The 27,111-nt window shown below is 41.9% G+C and overlaps 1 protein-coding gene across 1 annotated transcript; it reads right to left on the bottom strand.

Moving 5' to 3' along the window:
* Positions 1-37: 37 nt before the first annotated feature.
* brwd1 (bromodomain and WD repeat domain containing 1) lies at positions 38-27,111 on the bottom strand. Its single transcript, XM_004544000.5, has 44 exons — positions 26,697-27,111; positions 26,521-26,579; positions 26,368-26,397; positions 26,101-26,160; positions 25,352-25,502; positions 25,065-25,163; positions 22,611-22,771; positions 22,170-22,391; positions 20,853-20,953; positions 18,430-18,500; positions 18,019-18,119; positions 17,833-17,873; positions 17,600-17,701; positions 15,370-15,523; positions 15,125-15,259; positions 14,438-14,566; positions 14,179-14,327; positions 13,930-14,006; positions 13,544-13,756; positions 13,246-13,429; positions 12,378-12,468; positions 11,977-12,099; positions 11,802-11,872; positions 11,393-11,618; positions 11,135-11,251; positions 9,675-9,782; positions 9,370-9,494; positions 8,973-9,055; positions 8,552-8,663; positions 8,227-8,288; positions 7,961-8,116; positions 7,687-7,807; positions 7,438-7,563; positions 7,259-7,325; positions 5,802-5,852; positions 5,483-5,608; positions 5,240-5,392; positions 4,991-5,151; positions 4,720-4,892; positions 3,803-3,907; positions 3,466-3,639; positions 3,057-3,368; positions 2,833-2,973; positions 38-2,737 (listed from the first exon to the last, which is right to left on the bottom strand). Exons 1-44 carry the CDS (start codon positions 26,731-26,733, stop codon positions 1,299-1,301), a joined length of 6,699 nt encoding a protein of 2,232 aa, XP_004544057.2. The 5' UTR covers positions 26,734-27,111; the 3' UTR covers positions 38-1,298.

Below are 27,111 nucleotides of genomic sequence, written 5' to 3'. Positions count from 1 at the left end.
TAATGAAATCAACGGGTAAGACCCAGTCCAAGACAGATTACACCTTGAAATGATGCCTTTATTAAGAGGAAGAATAAGTCATTCATTGTACTCCATGAACAAATTGCATTAATAGTCTTCCTGTGAAATCTGTTTATTAAAGGTGTAGTACGAAAAAACATTAAGCAAAATGTCATAAAGCGACTGTATTCAGAAACCTCCCCATAAACAAAAACAAAATCATGACTGGCAAAAAAAAATGTTTTAAGTCAACTCCGAAAAAAAAAAAAGACTTTAATACTGAAAGAAGGTAACACAGAACAACAATAAAAAGTCTTCCCAATATGAGAAATCACATTAATTTGCATTAAGTACTTTTGGTTACTTGTACTTGGCAAAAAAAAAAAAAAAGAAAAAAGTACCAAATTGTGACATATGGCAAGACAATGCAGTTAATGTGTATAAAAAGAAAAAAGAAAAAAAGGAAATAGCTCAAATTTAAATAAACTCTTTGCCACTGAACGATCACCAAGAAGTTCAGGCAATTTCTTAATCACATATTTACACCTATTCACTAGAATACAACACAAACCTAATAGAAACAAAAAAAGAAGAAATGTAAGGGGAAAAGAAGTTCATTTGGCTCATATCAACTCACAATACAGTCAAGCATTAAGTATATGGATTTACAAAGGAGTGCTGTAGTCAAAAAGTCTAAACTTGGATTAGTTTTTGTCCCAGTAAATGTGCTTGGACATCTGCCAACCTGGAATTGCTTCTTGTCCTTACCTTAGCTCAAAAGAAACAAAATAAACCAAAAAAACAAAAAACTGCATGTCTGAGACTACAGTAAACTTAGTTGACCCCTGAGTTTCTAATGCAAAACTAGTGTATGAAATACCTCATTACAGTGTATCTTAGTGCAAGCCAGCAGTATGCTTGATTAAACAGAGGTATATTAGATTAGCACCCAAGCTGACAAGATTCCCCAGAATAGCCTCTGCCAAACCTTTTGCTGGCAAAAATCACCACACGCAGTATGGGAAGTGATGTTTTGCTCTTCATCCTTGTGAAAACCAGCAGTTCAAATGCTTGAGTTTGTATTACATCTATAAACATGTTTGTTGTTTTTTTAAATGTTCCTTTAATCTTTTTTCATAGAAAATATAAATATCCCTGAATGAAAGATTCACAGCATTTTTCTCTCGAGGACTCCAGTGCTACTACCGTAAGGTGGCCAATCAAGTGTCTTAAGCTCTCCAGTTAACGTCCGGCTTCGTCTTCCCTCTAAAGCCTGTAACCTCCAGCAGCTATGTCCTTCATTCGCTGTCGTTGTACTTAACCGTCCGTTTCCCACGGTTTCGGGTGTTCACCCGCGTCTTCCTCCGCGGTTTGCTGTACGACTCGTCGCTGTCCTTCTCTTCCGAGGCGGACCTTTGGCGGCGCTGCCTAAGCTGGCGACTGGCAGTCCTTTCGCCGATCCCCGACCGTGTGCGGCATCTCTTTGGACTGCTGTGGGACCCTGAGCTGGCAAAAGAGTTTTCAGAGGCTGAAGACAACTGCTCGCTTTCTGAGTCCGAGCTGTGTTTGCTGCTGCTGTAGCTTTCTTTTCGTTTGCGTTTGGGCTGCCTCGCGCTTTCCTTTCCCCTTGTCGAACGGCCAAGATGTTCCTCGTCCTCCTCTTCCTTCTCCTCTTCCTCCTCACTAGAATCAGAGTGGGAAGAGGTGTCCTGCTCATTGCCGTTACCACGCTTGGCGTCCTTTTTGGCGCACTTTGAGGGGCCTGACTTGCTGTTTTTGTTGCTCTTGGATACTGGCTCTTTCTCTCTGTCCTCATCCGAGTCATCAGAGTCTGAGGTGTAAATACATTTTCTCTTGGAAGACACACAATTCCTGGTTTCACTCGGGGAAGTCCTGTTAGACACTCTTGTGTTATAACCGTCTTCTCTAGATTCTCTCGCTGTTCTGTTGCCAGTTCTCTGCCTGCCCGGCTTCGCAGAAGCAGAGTCTTCCTCAGAGAATGAGTTGTCACTGATGTATTTCTTTTTCGGCAGGGCTCGGAGGCTCAGCCGCCTTTTCGGCGCATTTTCCGAATTATCCGACTCCTGGTCCGAGGAGCCAGTAGAGCGTTTCCTCCTTGACTTCCTCTTGGGTTTGTACTCTTGCTCCGAGCTCTGCGAAGCCGAGGAGTCGCCGCGAGGCCGTTTGCATATGCTCCTGTTCCTCGTCAGCCTTTTCGTCCTCGTTTCAAAGTCGGACTCATCGCTGGAGCGTTTGCTTTCCGCATCCTGCTCGTCACCTTTTTTCAGCCTTTTCTTGCGTGGGCTGGATCTCTTTGGAGAATCACAGAGTTCATCTGATTCCGCACCATCCAGTTTATGAGCTGAGGCAGATTTTTGTTTGTCTTGGCTTTTTGACGGAGAAACTTTGCTTTTTTTCTTCGGGTCTTTGTGAACTGCTTCCTCCACATTTCTTCCATTTTGGTGTGGCCGTTTGTCCTCTTCGTCTGAGCTTACGGGAGGTTTGTGTCGTGTGCTGAGGGGGCGGATGTCTTTCGTCTCCTCTTCCTCCTCGCTTGTACTCCTACTTTTTCTCACTGGGGCAGCTGCCGTGCTCCTTGACGGTTTCTGAGACCGAGGTGGCTGCTGTTCCTCCTCCTCCGCTTCTCCAGAGCTCTCTCCGGAAGTTTCCTCCTGCTCAGAGTTGCTCTTGGGCGTGTGATGTTTTGCACTGTGTCCATTCACACGGGACAAAGTACCTGTCAGGAAGGAATAAAACATCGAGCTGTTTAGGGCAACTTCCACGGCAGCATTAGCACAGTCTAAAAATGCGACTGATGAGGACATTTCTCACCATTTTTCTTAATCTTGGCAGCTTGTTTGGAGTTCTTTGTGTTTCCATTCTGCTTACTCTGGGAGAACGATGAGGTATCGCTGTCATTGCCATCCTCCTCATCCTTAAACTCACTTCCTGATTCCTTTGTATTTTGGGAAGCTAAAAGATGAAGGAAGAGAACATAACTGAGTAAAAATCTTTGTCTGAATAATATTCACAGACTTTTAAAGAGTAATTAATACCTGCTGCTGACTCTTCGTCTGATTCTGAGCTGCTCTTGAGCACCGCCGTGCGTTTGCTGACCCGGACAGTGTGGCGAAGGCGGCTACTGCTCCTCCTCGGCTTCTCCTCCTCCTCCTGGTAGTCTTCATCAGACGCTTCAAGGAGCTTCATCTTATTCACAGCTGCCCGAGCAGTCTTTCTTTTTAGCGACCCGCGAACTGTCACTTCCTCCCTGTCGGAGCCTTGAGACGTGGCCCTGTCAGAGTCGCAGCGGGGACGCCTCTCCCTGCGAGACGACCTGCTGCTGTGACCGTTCATCTCCGCTCTGCACTCTGAAAACAAGCCGTTCACAAAGGTCTGTGAGCACACTTGGCGCTGGGTTTTTGTATCTCACGGGGTCGGAGACTGAAGGCAGTGAACTTGTGTTACCTGCACGTTTTCTGTCCCCAGCAGCGCTGTTTCTGGTCCGCCGTGTACTCCTGCTGGGATAGCGACGATCTGAAGTGGACGACGCCTCTCCATCCTCTCCCTCTTCACCCTCACTGTCAAATTCCTCCTCCTCTTCATCATCTTCTTCCTCTTCTTCACTGTCGCTCTCAGCAACTAGCAACAATATATCCAAGGATATTTTATTCAATTACATTTTGTTTATGTAGCATCTAATCACAACAACAGTCGCCCCAAGGGGCACAATTGTAATGTAATTTTCAATAAACAAATAAAATATAAGAGTGAAACATTTATGGATAAATACTTCAGTCCTAACCTTTTTTCCTCTGCTTCACACGGTTCCTTCTTGTTACTCTTGCTTTATGTCTACGTTGATGATTCTCCTCCTCCGAGTCACTCACCTCGCTCTCACTGTCAGACTCTGAGATTTAAACAAATAAATAAGAATTTAATTAGTTAATTATAGTAGTAGTAGTAACAGTGCATTTAAAATTAAAGAAACGGGCACTAGACTAGGCCCAGTTTTATATTGCATCATTGCACAATACTGGTCTCAAGGTGCATCGATGACCAACACTTAGGGGTGGAAGTGAGTCATGCTAGCATGGCGTGTTGAGGACCATCACAAAGTATAGTTTTATCCTGCAGTGGATGGTGTACAGATCACAAAAACTAAACACTATCAAAGCCCGACCCATCCTGCAGCAACAGCAGCAAAGGCAACGATGCCATCTCTTATGCTACAACAGCCCTCATATCAAAATGTGTGGAAAACAATAGTTTTTCATTAACGTAAATCAAATGTTTCTATGGGGTCTAATTAACGTCCCCGGCAGTTTCAGTAAAAAGGACTAGATGTTACAGTCCCGTATCAGCGACTGTAACATCTAGTGGTCATAAAATTCCCCCCCCCCCCCTTTTATCCCACAAACATCAAAATTCTTTTTAAAAAAAATTATTTTATATTTAATTTACTCCTTTAATTAAGCAAACACCAAGAATATGATGAATAAACACATTTTATCAAAGCCCTAAAATAAGAGATGGGGTTTTATTTTATTTTTAAAATGCCAAGGGATCAAAATGATCCTCTTTGAGGTCTTAAAACCAGAAGAAACTCTTTGGGGAAAAATAGAAAAAAATCCAAAAATGTTAAATCCAAATATCATCATCATGGCTCAAAATCCATTGTGATGGTAACAAATGACCTCTGGGGTGCTCTGATGTCTGTACCTGATGTTGATGAAGCACCTTTAGAGCCAGAGTCGTCCTCTGAGGAGCTGTGACCTGAGCTGCTGCTTCGACTCCTCCTGGCTCTCTCAGGAACAGACACTTTGGCTGAGGTAGTTTTGGTCACTGACACGGACTCCACTTTTTCCTGAGTTTTGACTGCAGCCTTCTTTTGACTGGGGGGAAAAAAAAAGGGGGAAAGAAACTCTTCAACTCAGACTGATAACGTGCAAATGAAAAGTGAAACGTCTCAGGCGAGCTGCAGCACTCAGACCTGGTGTCGGGGTGGTCCTGCTGTTGCTGCAGTATCTTCTTGCGAAACCTCTGACTGCGGCGGAGCCTATTGCTGCTTTTGACAGCGGTTTTGTACTCTGATATGATTGTTCTGATTCGCTCCTCAAAGAAGGCAGAGAGCCGTAAGGTCATGCTGTAAATCTGAAAACAGAGCAAAAGAAGATTGAGCGGGCGAGCCAAAATGTAAAATCGCTAATAAGCTCAGAGAATGTGAACATCCCCTCCCTACCTTGGAGCGTTTGTTGGGTGTGTAAGCTTTAGCATTGGCAAATATTAAGCGTGTGTCTTTGCACAGCTCTGTGGGGTTTTCATAGCGATCTTCCTCCAGGGTCCTTTTCACCGTGCCAAAGTCCATGGGTGTGTCAATGATGTCGTGGTAGTCCTGGGCAAGCACAAAACAAAGGGACTTCAACGCACAACTGAAAACAGCATCTGCTCATAGCGTGGCCTGTAGTGTGCCGTGATAACATACTGGATAGTTCTGAGGATCCACAGGTTGCCTGAACGGCTCCGAGTCCTCACACTCCAATATGTAGTTGAGCAGACTCTTGCACTGTTCCTTCCAGGCATCTCTGTCTGGCAGCACTTCTACAGAGCGCTGCAAATATCAGGGAGAAACAACTCAATGACATGAGGCACAACCTAACAAATCCCCTTTTTTGTTAGTTTTTATTAAAATGAATGTAAAGAGTGTTTCATCATCCTCTTGTCAGTTTTTTTTTTGTTTTTTGTAATCTTGAAATGTCAAACAGTTTTTACAGGTATGCCGATCACCCATCCAATGCATCTACCTGACGCAGTCTGTGTCCAGCAGATGTTCCTGGCGCTTCGGTGTCTTCTTCCTGTAGTCAGCAATCACATTTGAATTATTTGACTGTGACCTTTTAATCAGACAACTGCAATGACAATTACATTTTCACACAACGGGATCACAGATTCACAGCGACGTTCACCACGATCACAGGAATGGAAGCGACTACAGCTCAAATAACCACTAGTGATAAACTTTCAGTTGCGCGACTGAAGAGACTACCAATGAGAGTGAAGGATACTGCTGATTGACATATGACCTGTTAGGTAAATGCATTACAGGATCCCCTAGGCAACCAGATCCTGAAATTTCCACAAGCGAACAGCTGGCAGATGTGCTACAAGCGAGTTGCTTCCAGCATGTTTGTTGTTTTAGATTCCTTTTCATTGGGGAAGCCTTCGAAATTCCCTTTAATGACAACCTCAAACTTCCAGCCAGAGTCACGAGGAACACTGTTTAGGATCAGACACGTTACACAGGGATCACATACTCTGATAGCTGCCAGACACCTTGTACCTCAAGGCGTTTTTCACATCTACAGTTTGTTTACGCTGGTCTGAATTAGCTGATGAGTTCATGAATCACACTTCCTCCTGTGATTTAATTTCTTTTCATACAGTTAAAACTCCAAGTGAATCAAACTGCATCACTACAAACCACAAGAGATGACTGAGTCTGCTTATTGGCCAGATACATCTAGGGTGGGAGTAATAAATGGAAATACAGAGAGAAGGTGCTGCACTCCTATGTGTCAGGCAAAACTGTCCCCTGCACATCTGCTACTCTGCTTTATCTTAGGATGCAAAGCTTATGGGAAGCCATTTATTTCCAGTATACACCAGCTAGTAGGGTCAAACTGAGACTCCATCACAACCTCACAATAAATGACCTGATCTGGAGGTCTGGAACTGCATCAAGATCACCTCCTACAGAGGGTCTCGGTATGTTTTGGTGTGCACAACAGTGTTTATTCATACAGTGTATCTGTATGAATAAACCGCACTAAAACAGAGTGGGCTGGCTGTGGCTCAGGAGGTAGAGCGGGTTCCCTAAATACTCTGGTCTGCATGTCAAAATATCTTTAGCAAAAATACCAAATCCTAGTTTTTTGGAGTGTGCAAATGTTAAAATAGGTTCATAGGTACAGAAAAAAAAGCATTATTGGATAAATGAGACTTGTAGCAAGAAGTGCTTCGAGTGCTCATATTATAAAAACACTAAGTACAGTTTTACTTGAAATTAAACTCAGGGTGCGAGTTCTGGCGTTTTAATTGCAAAGGACAGTCATACCAACTTTTGGTTGAATTTTTAAAAGATTCTTTTGAATTTCTTTTAAAAATTATTTACTTTTAACAAACTTTTTTGCAGCAGTACATGAAAAAAAGAAAAACAAACCCACCAACTACAAAGACTAGTTGTTAAATGGTTCAGACTTACCTCATCGTCATCATCCATTTCTTCCACTTCATTGTAGATCTCCATGATATCTGTGCAGCTTGGATTACTGAGAAAGTGAGAAAATGTGTCAGCAAGAAATACAATTAGAAATTCTGCGCTTACAGTTCGTGCATCATCACAAGGTCTACGAACAAACAAACAAGTCCAGAAACACATACTTGACAAATTTCTGGAGGACGTTGGTGATGATTTTTGCAGAGTGGGCAATCTTGCTCCTTGGCTCATTGAAAGTGCGGGCGTTATGTGCAATATACCTGGCATCCCAAATTAATGCTGAGAGGCGTCTGTGGATTACCAAAGCGGAGCAAATGAAACGCAACATTACACACCACTTCTTTGCATTTCATGAACACGTTTTAAGGACAAATCTGGGCCAAAAGTTGAGGAGAAGATTGGTAGAAACTGACCTGTAGAATCTGTTAATGAGCCGCAGTCTGATGGTGCCCAGATCTGTGGGATAGGCGATCACGGTGCAGTAGCTGGGATACTGGACCAAGTCCACGGGACCAGAGAACGGAGCTGCAATCTCTGTGGCACAAACACGGAAAGAACGAGTGTAAGGATCAGGCAGATGTGAGCAAATGACAACGACGACAACATGTCAGTAAACATGAAGGAGAGAATACGTGGGTGAAATCAAACAAACTGGAAGACAAAGAACATCCATTTATGCATACACACCGACAGTGATGAGCTGATCGATGCTAGCGATGAGTCGTTCACACTCCTCATCCCTACTCCTCTCACCCCACTCGCCTGGCAGAGGCTTGTACATCAGCTCCCTCATCTCCTCTGCGGTCACAGGTATACCACCTCCCTCTGTGTCCGGCTGTGGGGCTGCACAACAAAGACAAACCCTTTCAATACACCCTGACACCTATTAACCAAACTCTGCGAAATGTACTCCATTACTAAACCACAGTAAGCTAGTAAACAGCCTTTAGTACCATCATCCTGAATAGGTTCCACATCCCAAGGACTGAGTTTCTCAGTTTCACCATTATCCCACCTGGTAGAAACACAAGAAGGCTGTTAGCAACCAACCAAACAATGCTGGACAAAGCCCGGCTGAACCACTGAATACTATAGGAAGATTTATATAGATTTATTTATGCCTCATCACCTCTAATGCTGTCTCAATCAACCCCAGTATAGTCCCTTAGAAATTTCACATCACTCACTGCTGTCTGGCAGCATCTACAATATCCAGCTTTTGATAGTTAAAATATCTGAAGAATTTTACTTTGTCCCCACAAAGTGTGTGTTTCTTACTTGACTTTGAAGCACTGGAAGAGACTGTCTGGGTACTGCGGCTGGTAGGGCTCCTGGCAGATGATGGTCCCAAACCACCAGGCATCATCTATCACCGAGCGAAACCTGTCGTCTGTGACAAGGAGAATACGATCAAACTCAGGTGTTTGAGCGAGAGAAAAAAAGAAAGAAGCCTGGCACCCATCTGTGAGGGTGACCGCACGGATGAATCATTGGAAACAGCATGTATGTGAACAACAACACCTTTCCCCCTCTCACATCACCAAAATAGCAATGCAGGGAAAGAAAGAAAAACATCAACCAGCAATATCAAACTGGAATAAATCTTCTCAAACTTCTTAGTCTGTCTATATATTCCTGCAGAACGCATTAAACAGATCAGCAGAGGACATTTCTAACAGGCAGTTTTGGCTTTGCTTACTTGGTTGCCAGTTTCTTCGAAGCGCCTCATCATAACACTGCCTCAGCACCAAGAAATCAATCACATCTGGCATGTCGTGATATCTGCAGGGACACAAGAAAGAGGAAAAACTGTCACTTTGACAAGAAGGTACAAAAATCCCTTCAAGACTTGGTGGTGAAGCTGATGCTGGAAACACTAACAAATACTACAGTAAGAAAAGCCTTTCCAAAAAAGACCAGGATCATCAAAATTATGTGGACAGTATTTTTACATTTCACACATTTTCTTTTCCTTCATGATGTGTCAAATTCAAATACTGACCCAACGAGCGGGTGGTAATGTGATTAAGAAGAGCACGGACACTTGATGTGCTTTATCGTAGAGAGGAATGTCACCAATGGACAGAGCTGCTTACTTGATAGAAAATGACTTGTCTGTGATTTTGCCGGTGCCGTGGTCAATGAGCGTCAGCTTCAGGCAGCAAAGTGTTGGCGGGCAAACTTCATATTTGATTCCAGTGATCTTCACAAACTCTTGGTCCTACAAAAACACACAGCAGGATTCCTACTTAATCCGCAGTTACATATTACCACTGAAAATAGTAACTGACACATGCAGACTGGAGAACTTAAGCAGGAATTAGCATTTTATGTATTCCTCCGAACTCATCATCAACTGGGAAATTTTTATGATCTTTATTTTGTTTGTTCCTCGTCTTACCCGGAGCTCCATTCTCTTCCAGGGCTGCTTTTCTAAATTGATGTCGTACAGCTCACTCCGACTTACAGCTTCAACGTAGGCCTCGTGTCCCTGCCGAAAGTAGATCACCTGAAAGACAAATCGTGCAGATGGTTAGAGGGAATGTTTGTACATAGGTGTATAAACCCTGTACAGCCTGAATATGAAATAACTGCTAAATAAAGAAATTAGAAAGAAAACTTAAATTAAATCGATTTGGATAGATGACTTCATTTGTAGCATTTTTGCTACATCCAGCATTTTGTGCAAGTGTTACATGCGTCTCATGCAATCATGTTTTCAGGGGGTGCAACTTTGCCACTTGTTAAGGTGAACCTTACCAACGTTAAAGTTAAAGCAGTGCATGACACTGTCTCTGGAAAGTGCCTGTATGCGTTTGGTGATGCAGAAAATGTATACTTGCTTTATACTTAATTCCAAGTATGGAATAAAGCTGGAAAGTCTCTTTTACACTGCTTTTTACATTAGAAATAAGCAGCAGTACTGAGAGCACAATCTGCAATGAAATAATTAACTAAATCAAAATGCTTATTTAACCGTTCTCGGGCCATAAATGACCAAAATAACAATTTTCTGTAGCATTAATCTTGTCTTATTTGCAACAGTGTTGCATTTTATTGTTATATTTTAGACTAGATTCTAGATTTTAAGCACCATTGTATTATCATCATCTGATGACGTTCCCGATCGGAGCAGAGAGTCATGTGACATGTGCAACATCCTTTATATGAGAGTGTACACAAAAAAAAAGAAAAAAAAGAAGAGAATGATGACGGCCGTATCAGGGTAGGGTTTAAGGTTTTGTGGAGCCAGCTTACACAAAGCCTGGCTGGGATGAACCTCCCTCAGTCTACCCCTCTGGGTTGACATGAGCATCATTTCTTGATTTTACAACTATGACTACAAGTATAAGGCTGCCAACTAAAACCACAAGAAGTAAATGTACTTGTCCTTTTAATTTAAGGAAAAAAAAAACCCCAAAAGACAAAAAACCTTGAAGGATTTAGCTCTGCCAGACCAAATCGCGATCTTGTACTTTTAGGCTAGAAGACCTATTTATGGTGTTCAGCCAAAACCCAAGACTACATTTAATTTAGCCACTATACATTTCATGCCCCAAACAGTCTTCATTTCCTTCCACACCGTGTGCTTACTATTAAATATTGCTGCAATAAAATGAAGTATACTTACTAAGTACAAGTATTGGTTTGTTGATAAAAAAAAGTTTAAAAATAAACTTGACTGGTTGTTTTGTGGTGATGAAGGCATTTGACCTTATCCAGGGTTAAAGCTTAAACAAATTTATTGCAGAATTGTTCAAATAAACAGCACTAAGCAGAAATGTCGGCTACTGCAATCTCATAAATGAGAGAGTATGATTTTTCTTTTCCAATTAGGCATTAGGCTGATGACCCTCTTACCTCATCACCCATTTGGGGAACAAAAGGAGACTTCCTGGGAATGACATCAGTGATCCACGGCGATGGTCTGAACTCATTGGACACTTCCCTGTTAATGGATGGTCTGGGCTTTGGACGCTGATTGAAGCACCAACATGTAAAACATTAAACAAGTTAATATGAGATATTTTCAAATATTTCACACTCGTCATTCTGTCTAAGCAGTTATTAATCAGATTCACAAAGAGAAAAAGATAAATGAGGATTAAGGAACCTTACCCGAGGAAACTTGTTCTTTGCCTTCTTTGCCTTCTCTTTGCCTTTCTTTTTAGGTCTTTCCTCCTCATCACTTTGCTGCTTTTCCTCCTCTTCCTCGTTCTCTTCCTCCTCCTCTTCAGAGCTGCTGAGTCTGCGCCTTACTCGTTTCCGTGATGACAGTGGAGTTGAGGGCTGCAGATTTATACCAGCGTCTGCAGTCCAGTCAGAGTATTCGCTGGATGTATGGCTGTCCAATCAAAAGCAGGTGTGATTACCACAAAAAGCTACACACTTAATTACACAAATATTGCTACTGTAGATATTTTTTTGATACAGGAAATGTTTGGTTACCAGGGAAAGCCTGTTTCTCTGAAAAGTGACTGATGGGGAAAATAATGCCCGTTGACCCTGATCTATAAAGTATATTCACCTTGAGCTGTCAGTTTTCCACTCTTCCTCATCATTGGAGGAATCCAGGTCACTACCATCCAGCTCATTGTCCTGGAGAGATGAAAAAAACAAAAAACAATTACACACAATTAAGGGGGGGGGGGGGGGGACGACGACTTGTAAAGAGCGCTTTCATCAAGAGGAGAGTGCATCACCTCTGAGTGCATCTCCGAACTTGCCGTCTCCTCTCCCTCTTCACACGATTCGTCGATGTATTCCAATGCATCTCCACGGCTGTGCGCTCGCTTCGCGGTGGAAGGCTCATCGTCTGAATCATCCTGGGGGGACAGATGGGAATGATTCAGCATCGGTGAAAATAAAGCTGTACTAAAATAGATATGAAAAAACCAAACAACAACTTTCATCACTTAGTTAACCGTTTCAAAAGGACACTCAATATATAGCGTGCCTTTTGTTCTTCGATCCTTTAGCACTTTTTTTTTTTTTTTTTTTTTTTTTTTTTAACTGCAGCATTCCCTTGCAAATTGGTAAAATTTTACTAAATGCTGTGAAAATTTAAAACCATCTTCACTGGGTGGAAAAACAGGAAACCTACTCGACAGCTGCTGTACATAATGCGCCTCTTCTTTACATTGTACTGAACCACCTCCTCGTCTCCTCTGGCTACTCGAACGTCCTCCTGGTCCCTGAAAAATATAATTCACGTCAAAATAAGCACCCAGAAAAATGCTAGAAAACCTCACTGATGACCAAGTTTAGACATGACTTTCTGTTCATGTCATTCCCAGTGCTTCCCACGAGGAACTGGCCCTTCGTTAGCAGACAAACAATCTATATATTTCAGACCAAAGGACTGAGTAAACCTGTTAGGTTTTCTGAATCGACAGACCTGATTAACACAAAAATGTATTTTTTTCATTATTGACCCAAATTAATTACACATTGGAATCTACTGAATAAATTTGCATAGCCAGAACATTATGAACATCTTTATCCAGCATGAAGCAAAACAGATACGATCCACTCAGGATCTCTGAAGGTGCCCTGTGGTGTCTTGTAAGGAGGCCGTGGCACCAAATCTTTTTAAGCCCAGTAAGCTGCAAGCCCCATCATGCTGTCCCTGTTTATACAGTTGATTAGCAAAAAATACTGCTGGGATTGAAAAACCTAAAGGAATTGCCATTTCTGAGATGCTCGTTATCTGCCCTTACCTTTCCCTGGTTTACCTGTTGTCAAACTATACTAATCTTTAACCTGCCCATCTGACTTACAGCCAACATACCTATTACAAGAAGTGACTCTTCACTCTACATCAAAACATCCCACACGTCGTTGTTATTGGACGATCAACAACATTCACTACATCTGCAATAGATTCCAATCTTTTAAAATTGGTTTCCATTTATTTATAAACTATAAAAATCTTTCCCATAAACAATGACACATCTTGGCACATATTGTACCTGTAGCTGCTGTGTGGAAGTTCGGGTACCACCACCCTGCGTCTCCAGGCCTGCAGGTCTCTCTCAGTGGCCATCTGGCTGCGAGGAGCGTTCTGGTGCATCTGTCGTACGCCCTCCACTTGTCCACTGCGGCGAAGACCCACATTAGGGGGTGACTGCACATCTGCTCGGTCGTTCACGGACACTGAAGTGAAAAATACTCGCTGTCAGCAAATACTTTAAGTCTTTTCTGGATATTCTGAGAAATTCTAAGGTCTACTAAAACCAATCCAGTGCAGCAGTGATGGTGTACTGATACCTCTTCGCGGTGTGCTTGGTGCTGGAGCCAACACAGAGCCTTGGGCCTCGGCTGGCCCTTCGGGTACTGCTCCCGTCTCAGGCTGGTTCTGTCTGTCTTGTTGCTCTTGAAGCTGTCGGATGGCCTCGTCCAGAAGGCTGCTGCGTCTGACTGCAACCTCCTCGGGTTCTGCCGTCTGCTGGCTGATGACCTGCTCTACCACCTCACCATCACCTGAAGATGTGATACATGTCAAACACCATCAAGTTTGATATGTTTAGCTGTAAATACAGTTCAGATGGTCTTAAATCGAGACAATAAAACAGTGAAAATGGGTCTGTGACATTTAAAAGTATATAATCTTCCATTAAGGTAATGGACTAATTGCAGCAGAATTATGGTCTTACTGGTGGCTACATATCCCAGCTGAGGTACCAGGTGCTCTGCAGCAATGTTCTCCCGCCCTGGGACAAGTCGCTGGTACCTAAAAATCAAGGAAAAATGTCGAATTCAAAGACAGGCCAGGGAAAACCATTTTAACTTTGTCATGCTGCTCTCAGGCAATCAGAACCTCTGATTTAACATTCAAACATCTGAACTTTTGGGCAATAAACGAAGACTGTAATGCTGCATAATGAAAACAAGGTGACGTCTACCGTGGGGGGTGAGGGTTTCCATCCACATCCACTAAAAACGGTGGTGGCATAAGATGGGGAGCCTGCTGTGTCTGTTCGTCCAGCACAAAGCCGTTGGCATCCCGGATCAGCGGTCTGTAGTCTGTGTGGAAGAACACCTGATCTGGAAGCTGCGTGGAGACCAGGAGAAGCAGGAAATAAGTAAATGTCTTCACTTTGCTCACAAAACGTAAAATTTCAACCACTTTCTCGATCTCCAAAATGCAACAGTTCTTCTTGCCTTTTCATAGGGCTTGGAACTGCCGAAGCCAAAGATGAGCAGATGGCCATGGGAGTCCGTGCAGGCGAAACGCTGACCATCGGGAGTGAATTTGCAGTCAAAAACAGCTCCGTGACCCTGGCCTTCAATCTGGATGAAAAACCACAAAATAGAAGAAACTTGTCAGAAAATGAGAATTTTTAACAACAGCACAAATCCTTCCCTCACAGTAACTGGGAAAGACTAATGATGTTGTATTTCCTTCTCTCACTTTGCACAAAAAATACCACAAAAAAAAAAAATGTATCCAAATAGAAGAAATCCTGCTTTCAGGGTTAACTTTATGCACACTGCTTTTAATCATAATCATGCTACTGCCCTAATTTAGTGTCCATCAGAATAAAAACATTATAACCACATCTGCCCAGCAGTCATAGATCATTCGTTGTCACATGTGTGAGTCAGTGCTCTCCCGCTGTTATAGGATGTAGAGGAAAGAATCTAGCTCACTTGCCTCTTACTGTGTGCAGAGATGCACCTTGGCCAAAACAACTACACTGTTCCTTCAGTCCCTCACAATTAAGTGTTATAGCGAATGAATCACACTCTGAGCGCATCATGTTATCGCTCCATCCCGCCGGGGTTAACAACTTTCCGCTGTGCACCATCCTATAAAAGCCAACTTCAGGCAGTGCTGTGTCAGCGTACCATGTTGAAGTAATGCTGTGTGTTTGTGCCTCGCAGCAGGTCCCATATGAACACGTTCCCATCGTGGCCAGCAGACAGGATGATCCTGGGGTCAAAAGGGTGAGGTTCGAGGACAAACACCTCTGCCTCGTGGCCCTGAAAAACAAGCACACTCGAGTTGATCTCTGGTTTAAAATGAGAATCTGTGGCAGTTACATCATAGTCAGTATTAATATGAGCTCTGCAGCAGAACGCAGCACAATTACTTTAAGGATATGTAGCAGCTGTCCTGTGTAGGAGTTCCACACTTTGAGGAGATGGTTGTTAACAGCCGTGATGACTGTATTGTCATGGCGATCCCACGCTACCATGGTGACTTTGGGTTTGAAGTAGCTTTCCTCTTCACTCATTGGCTCAACACTGAGAGAGAAAAATAACAAACGAACATCAAATAACAAATTATTCATAATACTAAAAAAGTAATATGGAAACGAATCTATAAAGTCCCTTTGACACATCTCGTGATGACACTGTAATCACAGAAATCCAGATTTTAATTCTAACACAAAGTACCAGATTATTATCACTAAATTCTTGTGAAAGGCAGGCTTTGGCACATGAGAGGTTTGTAGTCATTTCCAAGACAAAAAGGCTGGATGATAAACAGAATGTTTTTTAAAAGATATTTGAAAAACACATGCAGAGATATTTTTTTTAAAAAAAGAAAAAAAAAAGATGAATATAAATATGCTACTTTCAGCTGCTCCCTTATTCACACGGGGTTGCCACAGCGGGTAGCTCCGCATGTTTGATTTGGCAGACTTTACTCCGGATGCCCTTCCCGGCACAACACCAAAGGGATTTGTGTCTCCTCCCGGAATTAAAGCTGGGGAGCGTTCACTTGTTAAGCAAATGTGTTTGAGATGAATGCAATTACCTGGAAATCATTTGACCGCCCCCCAACCCCCAAATTTAACTGAAAATAGCACAAACATCACATTGAGTTTTTAAACTGAAAACAACCGTTATTGACAGAGGCAACAAAAGCCTGGGAAAAAAAGTGTGATGAGTTAATTTTGCAGAATTAAGTAGTATTATGCCTCACCATTATGTGGGCAAACGGTTTGATTTAAAATTAACACACTGCAGTTTTATGATGAGAAACACTAGAGGATTTATTCAGCTATCGTTAGAAGATTCAGAGAATCCGGAGATCCTGTGTACAGAAGGAACGAGGGAACACTTCTGAGAAATGTCATCAGTGCACACAGGTTTGTTGCTGCATTTGCAAGTGCAAGATAAAAACCAAACACGCAAAGCAGAGCTCTGACCCCAGTGCTCATGACACTAAAGGAGAGTACACGGCACAGGAAACTTGCCTGAATTCTGTCTTTATTTACATTTTACACGGCATCGGAACACCTTGGTAAACAGGAGCTGTACATTTTAAATATATGCTCATGTTTTCATATACATATAAATTCTGCATGAGCTACAGAATAGAGACTGAATTTTGGAAGCAGACCTAGTTTAGCACGGAACAATCTGTCCAGAGGAATGCTCTGCTGGCAAACCGAGAACACCATGTATACCTAGAGGTATGAGTCTCATTCAGGTAAGTCCTTGCTTATTTTAATAAAACAATGCCAACCCACATTCTGCATTTACTGGTAATTCAATGCATGCGGCTTTCTTTCTTCTAGTGACTGCTGAAATTAAAAGTTCATTTTAACGCTTTAAAATAAATCCATAAATAGGCGCCTGAAAGTGTTGAAAAGTGGCTTCTTTTAGGCAGACTTTGATTTTACGCAGCTAATTTTTTGCCAGTGCAAGAACTGTGCTTTAAATTATATACATACCGGTATGTACAGCGAAACACAGCCTGAATGTTTGAAAGCCTCCCCAGTTTGATACTGAACATGCGTTAACTGGCAGATAAAAACAAACATAAGATCTGTCCTCCATTTCCACTGGTTACTCTCCAGGAATAACTAGCCTATAGTAAGGAAGTGAAGCTATACACAACCTAAGACAACACAAAGCCTAATCCTGGGGACACAATACAACTGAACCAGACAAACTTATTCAGAAAACAACCCTGTAATTACAAAAAAATACATCAATCAGTATTACCCCTCAGCAAACAAGTTCTTTCAGTGGTATGTATAATTATATACATAAAGAAAACCTTTGTTGGCGACTTGCTTTCCAAACAGATGACCGAGCCAATACAAGCCGACAACTGAACAAATAAGTATTTGAGCAAACGGTTTCCTCAGCTGCCGTCAGCACCTGGTTTACTTGGACATGCTCCGACAGCTCCTCCGAGCAGCTTAGGCAGCAAACGCTTCCTTTTCGTTCAGCAAATCGGGCACTTTTTATTCCAAATGAGAATCTAGCTCATTCTGTGCTATTACAGAACCAAAATCAAGAAGGCATCTTCACCAAGATAAGACCCACTTTCGTCCACGCTGGTTCACAAGAGCAAAGACTCACCCTGGAATAGTGGCAGACATGTTCAGCAGGATGCACCTCCACTGCTGCCGCTGGTGGAGCTTCCAGATCCGTGCTGTTCCATCTCGACTTCCACTCACAAACCTGGCACGGGACAGCGACAAACACCAGGCACCATCACTTTACACACCATCCCACTCAGTTAAACGTGTACTCTGAATACTGCAATACTTGATATAATTTTTAAATAATAATAGAATGAGCTTTTATCATACCTTTCACCTGAGTGGCAAAATTGGATGCTATCAACTTTGTCCTAGAAACCAGAGACATGTAAAAGGATCATCAGGATCAAAAGGAGAAGAACAACAAATTCTTACATCAAATTTGCATTTGCAGCTCAAAGTTCTGCCAATAAAACCTTTGTAAGGATAAAGTTTTGCTCTTCAGATGATGCTTACCGTGTGCTCATGGAGCTCTGATATCTTTTCTGGGCTCCCACTTCCCAAGTAATATATTCGGATGACATCATCAGTACTTCCTGTTGCTAAAAACATCCCACCTGGAAAAAAGTTGGTAACGTGAAATGGCGTGTTGCACTTAATTTATTTTATTTAACCTTTATTTATACAGGTAGTCCCATGGAGACTCAATGTCTCATTCACAAGAGACCTGTTCCAGACAACCATTAAAATTACAACAATAAAATAACTAAATAATTCTTTAGTTAGACACATGAAGTAGCACAGAGGTCATTAAAAACTAGCAGCTCTTTATTGATTGCTTTGGCTCTAGACTTTGTTTACAGGATGGTGGAGGAGACAGTGGAGAAATGGCAGGAAAAGGGACTCAACATATAAATGTCTGGTTACCTGGACTGAATGAGGAGCACACGGTCTGAACACCTGGCCTTGGCCGCTCTGTAAATTTGTGCGGTCGATCGCTGGAAGTAGAGAAGAAAACATCACTGATTTCATCCAAAATAGAACACGTGACTGAATTCGGAGCAGACGCTAAAGAAATGATGTTTTCGTTTTTATATTTCATGTCTACCTTTTGCCCTGTCCTTCAACATAAACTGACAGTCAAACTTACATCTAAACCAACCAGCATCTCAACATTTTGGATGACAGACGAGATTACAGCCGGGTCGGATGTCACGCTGCCATTGTTTTGGTCAGATAAGAGACAACAACATACTTGCATATCAGTTAAACAGGCGTTCAAGGTTTAGAATACAACTAAACTTAGCACAAAAACAGAAGGAGATCTGTGTGTGGTGGGTAATATCTTTGTTGTAACAATGCCTCCTCTCATAAATCTTACACCACTGGAAAGCCTGCTTATTCCCCCTTTAATGTTGCATTTGTGGGTTGAGCATCAAGGCCAAACAGCTTATTCTGCTGTTGACTATTGTTTGGTGTTGTTTACTGTATTACATGATTGAAGTCTGAAGAAACAAGATATATTGGAAATTTAACTATTTATTTATTTAACAAACAGGGACCCCTGTAGCATGTGGAAGGTGACAGGTACAACAACCTGGCACCACTTTCTCGTACTAATCACCAACTTGGTCACACACTGCTGTGGGATCTCATTCTTCAACCAGCAATTGTTGCACATCAACCAGTGTGGTTGTGTTGGTCACTCTGGTATGAACAGCACACCCAAAATGATACCAAAAATCTTCAGTGGGATTGAGGTCAGGACTAAGGGCAGGCATTTCCATCCTCTCTACTCAAAAATTCTGTTAGTCTGCAATAAATCCCAATGTGTGGGGCGAGCACCACCTTGGAGGATAGTTTGGTCCTAAAAAGCGTAGATGTGGGATTGCCGCTGCATGCAGAAACTTATCTTATCTGCACCGAGATTGCCTCCAATGATGACAGGCCCCGGTGAGGGAGATGCCGCCCCACATCATCACACTGCCTTCACCAAAAGCTGTTAACCTATCGTTGCTGCAATCAGCAATTGCATTCTCCACATCCTCTCCACACTTTGACCCCACAAACGATCCACCTGCCGCAGGCAGAATCTCAATTCATCGCTGAACACACCATTCCTCCACATGTTCTCTGACATCACCCATTATATGTAAATTGCCCTTCAACTTGGAGATGGTACTAGGTACTCCAAATAATGCTGCATCTTGGTTTGTGGAACACCAGCTTGAAGTTTCCAGATTAGTGAAATGTAGCATGTCTGGAGCAGACACCAACCGACTGCTGTAGCAGGGTCCCTGCTCACAGGTGCTGCCAATCAGACACCTGATTGGCAGCACCTGTGTTACCAGAAGTTCAAAACAAGAATAAGCTGTTTAGCATTGGCAGAAAACATCTGACAAGTTATTCATGAGCGCAACCCACCTACTCAACTCTGCTGTTCAACCCAAAAATGTGGCACCACTTAAAAGGAAATAATCAACGTTCCCAGTGGTATAAGATTTATTGCCAAGAAGCATTGTTAAAAAGAAATAATCAAAGAAACAAATTTTCTTATTTATATGCTTTCTATCTGAGCTTCTTTAAGACAAGGCAGACGCCAGTATAAAGGATGATGTAATGGCAATACACCAGCAGCCAACACTGGGAGTTAAAAACCTTTTAAGCCCAATGTGACTTGTTTTCCAGTTACGCCTTAGGCCCTACTGCTAATTTCCATTAGAATAATAATTTCTAATGGATGACTATTCCCACTCCTATGTACAAGGCGTTGCACAGCTTAGCATTGTTTGTGCCTCGGTGGAAGCGACACACACACAGAAACTAAACTGTTTTGTACTTTAATACATTTATAATAGTTTTATTTTTTTCTTCTTTAGCAGTCTTAGTTTACTGCTCCAGCTGAACTGTGTTCAACAGCATTTCATCAATGGATTACGCATCTGATTTGGGATGAATGCTTTGACAGAATATTTGCCACCAACATTTTGAGGTTAATTGGTGATTCTAAATTACCCATTCGCACTCAGATTAACACCCGTCTCTTAGTCCTGAGACAGGCTGGCGACCATCCAGGGTGTGCCCTGCCTCTCGTCTTGTGGCAGTTGTGATATGCTCTATCAAGTGTTCAATAAGCATGTGGTTTGACAACCATTAATATAGTTTCCGTGTTTTTGCAAAGAGCAGCCGCAGAGGCAGAGACCACCCTCACTACTGTCTGACGCACACCCAGTCATTTTGTTCTAGAAACAGGCCTGAAATATTACAGAAACCTCTCGGTTCAGAGCGGAGCTATGAGGGTTACTCCTGGGAGGCTTTCAAGGGGTACCGAGTTAACATACAGCACTCACCTAAAGTTTATGCTGTTGGCATCCCACTGCCAGAAGCAGACAGTAGCATCAGTTCCAGTGGACAGCATGTAACGTTTGGAGCCCTTGGCAAACGGTGAAAACTGAAACCACAAGAAAAACCACCCATCAGACCCCACTCCAGCCAGTGAGTCAGTCTATGTAGACCGAAACCTGCATTTCACAGAGAAAGGTGAATATTAACCTTTTCTCCCCCTGTACTGGCCAAGACAAAATCTTGATCTTGAGCCAACGGTTAAGAAGGACGAGGTTAAATTTTATTTTCTGGTGTGCACCAACAATGATTTTCAGACTGACTGGACCAGAAATGCTCTTACTGGCTTCAGGACATCTTTAAGTGAAAGGAAAAACAGGCGACAGAGCACGGAAAATGACTCTAAACAGTAAATACGTTCCCAGTATCACGCAGTACTGTTTCTACACATAGCTATGAGGTGAAGAGGAGCTGAAGTAAAGAGAAGACCAAATGAACCATTATCTTTCACATAAAACCAGAACTTGTACAGTTTCATTTCAGTCAATCAGGGAGTTTCTGTGCCATTAAAAACAGTTGCATGGCAGGTAAACTTAACTCACTGAAATAAAAAATGCTTTTATAGAGAAAGAAGGTGGCAAGAGAACTGTAGAAAAGTAAAGATCATGACCGGTGTTTTACTCAGAACATTTTCTTCATGAATCGGCCAGCACTAATATGTACAACTGTGTGATTTTAGAGTGCCACTACACAACATTCACACATGAGAAAAATCTAAAGAAATTAATGAAATCAGTTTATCATTTACTTTGGAAAAGCATGCACATGCTCATATTTAACTTCAATGAACATTTAAAGCCAGCAGTGCATTTTGCAACACTGAAGATACAGCCATCTTGTTTGAATAAACTTTACTGAACTGTTGATGGACGAAACTAAAATGGATTTTGTGCTTATGTTAAATTCTGGCCATGGAGAAAGGACTGTTTAAATTATTAAGTACTGTGAGAGAAAAACAAAGGATAAAAGAATGGGCTAAACCTACTAGCAACGAATGTTGATGCACAAAATCTGGTGCACTGCCAGAGCGATCCAGGTGCAACTTACGCTCTGCAGTTTCTGTTCCAGGACGTGACTACACAGCCATAAATCGGTCTATTTCTGACAACAATCGTTTAGGTCACAGAGTGTAACAAGAGAATCTCACACCAAACCAAAAGATACAGTCACACCGTGATTCCCTGAGGATTTTGTCTTCAAATAAAGCACTGGATGAACCCACGTTTAAAACAAACAGCATAATATAAAGACTGAAGCTCCTTTACCTGAAGGGAGGTAATGGATCCACTGTGTCCCTGCAGCACAGCTACGGGGGCACAGGTACGAAGGCACCACACACGGATGGTTTTGTCACAGCTTCCTGCAGCAATTAGCGTATTCTCATAGTTAACTGCCAAGTCTGTGATCTCTGCAGAGTGTCCTCGCAGCGTTGAATGAAGCCTTCCATCAAACGAAGACCAAATCTTCACCAAGCAGTCATCTGAGCCCTTAAAAACAAAAACAAGAGCATATGCTTTAGTATACCTGTATGAGAAGAAGAATCTGGGGTACACAGTTAAGGTGGGCACAAGCAACTTAACACTCTAATATTAACAATGCATGTACAGTGGGTGCAATCTGAGTGCTCTTTCATGCAGAAAAACGCTGATTATTATTCTTACAAAGTAGGTGTTTAATTCTGAGAAGAGTGACAAGCTCCAACTTACTGTAAAGATCCTGAGACCAGTGCGATCAAATGCAATACAGTACACTGCAGACAGATGCCCCAGGATCCGCCTATGTAGACGCATGTGCTCATAGTTGCTGACAGGACAGATGGAGCTGAAGCGTTGCGCTCCGGTCAGCTCTCTCCCTCGATGCACCTTCACTGTTGGCAGCATGCAATCAGAAAAATAGTAGTAAACAGAGTTGTAAATAAACTACAAATACAGTAAGGCAGAAGCAGAGGGTGATGAACACAAAGGAAAATATAAGCCTTTAGATACATCACCAAATAAAAGTCAGGTTTCAGTTTGTCTCACCAGCTTTCACCTTTCCTTTTTTACATTTTTTATTTCAGTTTCATAGGCTTTATTTACACAAACACAGCTTGAAATTAAACTCCATTTCCCAATTCAAAACTGATTCGTAAACAAGAACAAAATCACTTCCTTTCTTAAATCTGCTCCATCTGGTTTTTATATGTTGCTAGGGGAAACAAACTATGAGAAACAAGAAGTTCTCCATAAGGGTTTTTTTTTTCCTTCTTTTTCGCTTTAAGGTCTTAGAGCTTTAAAAATTTAAGGACAGATTTTAGATGACAATTTATACAAATGTAACTTGGTAAAGAGTTACTTCACTAGTATTTTTGATGTGTGTGTTGTTTGTCCTGAGGAAGGAATGGGATTTACAAGGTTGTTTATGACAGCATAAAAGAAATAGATGGCCCAGCTCCAGGATCAAACAGGAATAATCAGAAATGCACCGAATTGCATGAGTAAAATGATAATTCCACTTAAACGTTTAAAAATGGCGACTTGTGATTAACAGCTCGTTACATCATGGCAAACAATGTGGTGGGGTGTAAGCCTGTCAAGCAAAAGAAAATTAAATGCTGTATTTAGGGCTGCAGCAATCAATTATTTTTAGTAATTAAGTAATCATCAATTAATCGAGTAATCAGATAAGAAATACTTTAGTCTTATTAATGGGCAATAATAAGGTCTTTCAAAATAAACTGCTCATTGTAATTTCTAAAAATGAAACCAATTATTTAAAGTTTAACTACACACAACATCCGTCATAAAACAAAAATCTACACCCTGTGATTGTTTTTAACGTCCCATATTAAAATGTAATTTTTTAAAGAAAACATTCTTTAATTGAAAAATATAAATACTCTCAAGTACTCTCTTTCAGAGTTTTATCTCCTGGATGAGGTAGATTTGTTGTGTTTTCATGTTTATGAGTTTTTGTGCATGTGTGTGTTTCTGCGTGTGAAGTCAAGCGAAGAGTGGGTTTGTGCCTGTAAGCCTTTAAAGAAGAATGTGGTGGCTGCAACGAAGACAAGCGAGCATGTCAGCATTCTGAAGTTTGCACTGTGCTTTGATGGAAAGTTTCTGAGCTGCTCAAAACAGATGTTATGATGGTGTAGATGCATATGGTGTTACTCTATAATAATAATAATAATAATAATAATAATAATAATAAAAATAAAAAATATTATTATTCAGTGTCCAGAGTTTTAGTGGCCCACGTACATTTTTATTGGCTTGTGAAAAAGCTTGCATTTTTTTAATTTTTAAATTGTAAAGCAATTTATGAACACAATATTTTATATTATTTCACCTTCAATCTGAAAAATGTTACAAAAGCCTTGAAATTAATGTGATCTAGTAAACCTCATGCCCCACTTTAGACTCACCCCTGTTTGCTGCAGGTATCGCTTCAATATAAAATAGGGCAGCTAGCGTCAGCCTTCAACAAGCTGTATAATTTAAATCTAAACACACTATCAGACTAAGTTATCAGCTCATCTGCATGTTTTAATACAATTTCTGGAGGATTATTACAGATTTTTCGCTGTGTAAAACAGTGGCGAATGGAGCAGCTACAGTTTGCTTTTCTTCGAGTCGGGGTTTGTTGTTTAGATGCTTTTAGGAAAGTGTCCTGCTCACTTTTTCCAAGTAACGGAATTAATGTTGATCACAGGAACAGCGCTGCTGTTTTGGATGCTAGAAACACGTTTTCTTTCACTCTACCTGAGCTCAGCGTCTCGGTAACGACTCCACATTAAACTATGTCAGCATCATCATTACTGCTGCTGTTTTCTTACCAGTTTTTTGTTTAAAACTGGGGACTGTGTGGGCTTAATGTTTTCAGACTCTGTATTCATTCACTGCTCCTAAACATATTTCTATTTCATGTCTATTTGTCATCACAAATGCCGGTGGAACTCTTGCATTTCCATGGTGACAATGGTGCACTACAGAGCCAATGTATTAAACAAAGCATTGAAACAAACAATTTGTGTCAAGAACTTTTTATTATCAAATTACTCGAAGAATTGTTGCAGCCCGAGCTGTATTAAACTTACACTGAGCCAGTTATTAATGTGTGCATATCATTGATCCATTTCACTTCACACCAATGAGAAGTATACAGAGGAAGGTCAGGCCTACCTAGCTGTGGAGGTTTCTTGCAGTTCAAAGGCCTCTCTGGTGGTCTGCCCCGGTGAAGGGCTGCATATGATGAAGCTTTAAACCTCTCGCTGTCACAGTCTGAAAATCAACACCAAAAGTTCACAGAACGATTCTGCTGATTGCGAGTAGTAGTACTATTTGACACAGACACTGTCAGTTATGGTGTACATACAGACCAGTATACCATCCAAACCTTTATAATAATGGGATCTAAATATGTTTCTGAGTAACGTCCACCACACACAAAGTTCTTGAAGACTGCTCACCTTTTGCAGTCCTAAGCATGGACTGCTTTCCAGATCCCAGGAGAGAATGAACACCTGGGACACATGATGGCACCTCTTTATCAAGAAGTGGTCCAATCTGCTTACATATCTGTAGCAAGTGGTTTGGTGCAATATGTCTGTTGGCTGCAACCTATCAGTGCAAGCAAACAAACAAATAACATAAAATAAATCATTGTATGGACATGACAGTGAAAACAGACCACTTATAAAACCATTTAAAAATGAATAGCCAGTAATTCTGATAACCAGTAAATAAAGTAAATGTATGTTAAACAGATGGACAAACAGGGAGAAAGATAGGTTTCTGAACTCCTATTCTCACAGGCGTGGCTTATTTTTATCGACCAATCACAGCGCATCTCGAAAGCGAACTAACGCAGAGACAGCGCATCTCGGCTTCTGATTGGCCAGTGAAGCCGTCTCGACCAAGAGAGAAGCCAAACTACCCACCCTATCTGCGGTACAACAGTCGGGCTAAATAATATCAAACTCAGTGTTTAAATGCCGTTTTTTCTGCACCACACAACACTTCACAGTAAGAAATGTAGCCACTGAGAGCGAGTTTTGACCTTGTGCAAAGCCACAAGTCGACGATTTCCAACAGTAACCCAGCAGGAAAAAAGAACAAAGACCGTAAACAAGAACGGAGCGTGGCCGCACGGTCCCCCGTCACAAGACAATAACAACCGCCGATAGTGCATAACAACATACACGAAGTTAAAGCTTACCACATCTTCATATGTTCTCGGGTGCTCATTTCCAAGCCAGTCCAATCTCCCGGGTAAGAGCTGTCGAAAAGAGAGTTTGGTAAAGCGAAGTCAGAACAGAAAACGCCAGCAGCTCCACATCAAGCTAGTAAAAAAACCGGGTGATGTCAAAGGAGTAACGGGGTATTAAAAGTCGACTGAGTGAAACAAGTTTATGCCCGGACTCAGTCAACACCAACGGGTAGCAGCTAGTTAGCTGTTAAAGGCAAAGACAGCTGGGATACATACCTGATATTCCTCCAGCTCGTTCGCAAGGACCTGCAGAGGATTAAAAAACACACGATTCAGATGAGAATGTCTCCATCAACTCAACTCATTATCAAGTGGCTAGCCAACTATTTTGAAATACAACAGTGTGAGAGTCAAAGCACGCCAGCTCACCTCAGCCGCTCTCCGACATGGACCCGTTGTGAGAAAACGCGATATCAAGTAATAGAGCTCTGAAATGAACGGGGAGAACATTTAACAGCCGGAAAAGCAAATGGGATATCAATTATAACACGAGCGACACCGTTGTAATATTAAGCTTTTCAACTGGCTTTACTTCAACGGCTTACCCGACTCAAGGAGCGAAATGTTCCGATTTTTGGCCATTGAAACGGCCGTGATTTGGAGAGTTGAAACAAATTTTCCGCTAACTTTATGGCTACAGAGAATATGATATATTTATTTAATTTCAGTTACACAGCTCTGGCCCCCTCCACGGTTGCTCCCGCTTTCTATTCAGCCTGTTTGCAGTCGCCATTGGAAGGATGAGGCCTCAGCGATACGGCTTACTTCCGCCAAAGCGGAGTAACACAGGAAAAAGGGGGTGGGGAGGAGCACTCGCTCAACAAAAGACAAAAGTATACGTTCGCGTGTTGGTTAGGTACACGGCAGGTTCGGAGTGCAACGTCAGGTATTGATACGACTCCCCGACCACGTGTCGATAACAAGTCATTTAAGAAAAAAATACACACGATCAATCCATCG

The sequence above is a fragment of the Maylandia zebra genome, linkage group LG14 (genome assembly GCF_041146795.1).
Source record: "Maylandia zebra isolate NMK-2024a linkage group LG14, Mzebra_GT3a, whole genome shotgun sequence".
NCBI lineage: Eukaryota > Metazoa > Chordata > Actinopteri > Cichliformes > Cichlidae > Maylandia > Maylandia zebra.
The sequence above is the reverse complement of the archived record's forward strand: the minus strand, read 5'-3'. Positions and strand labels throughout refer to the sequence as shown.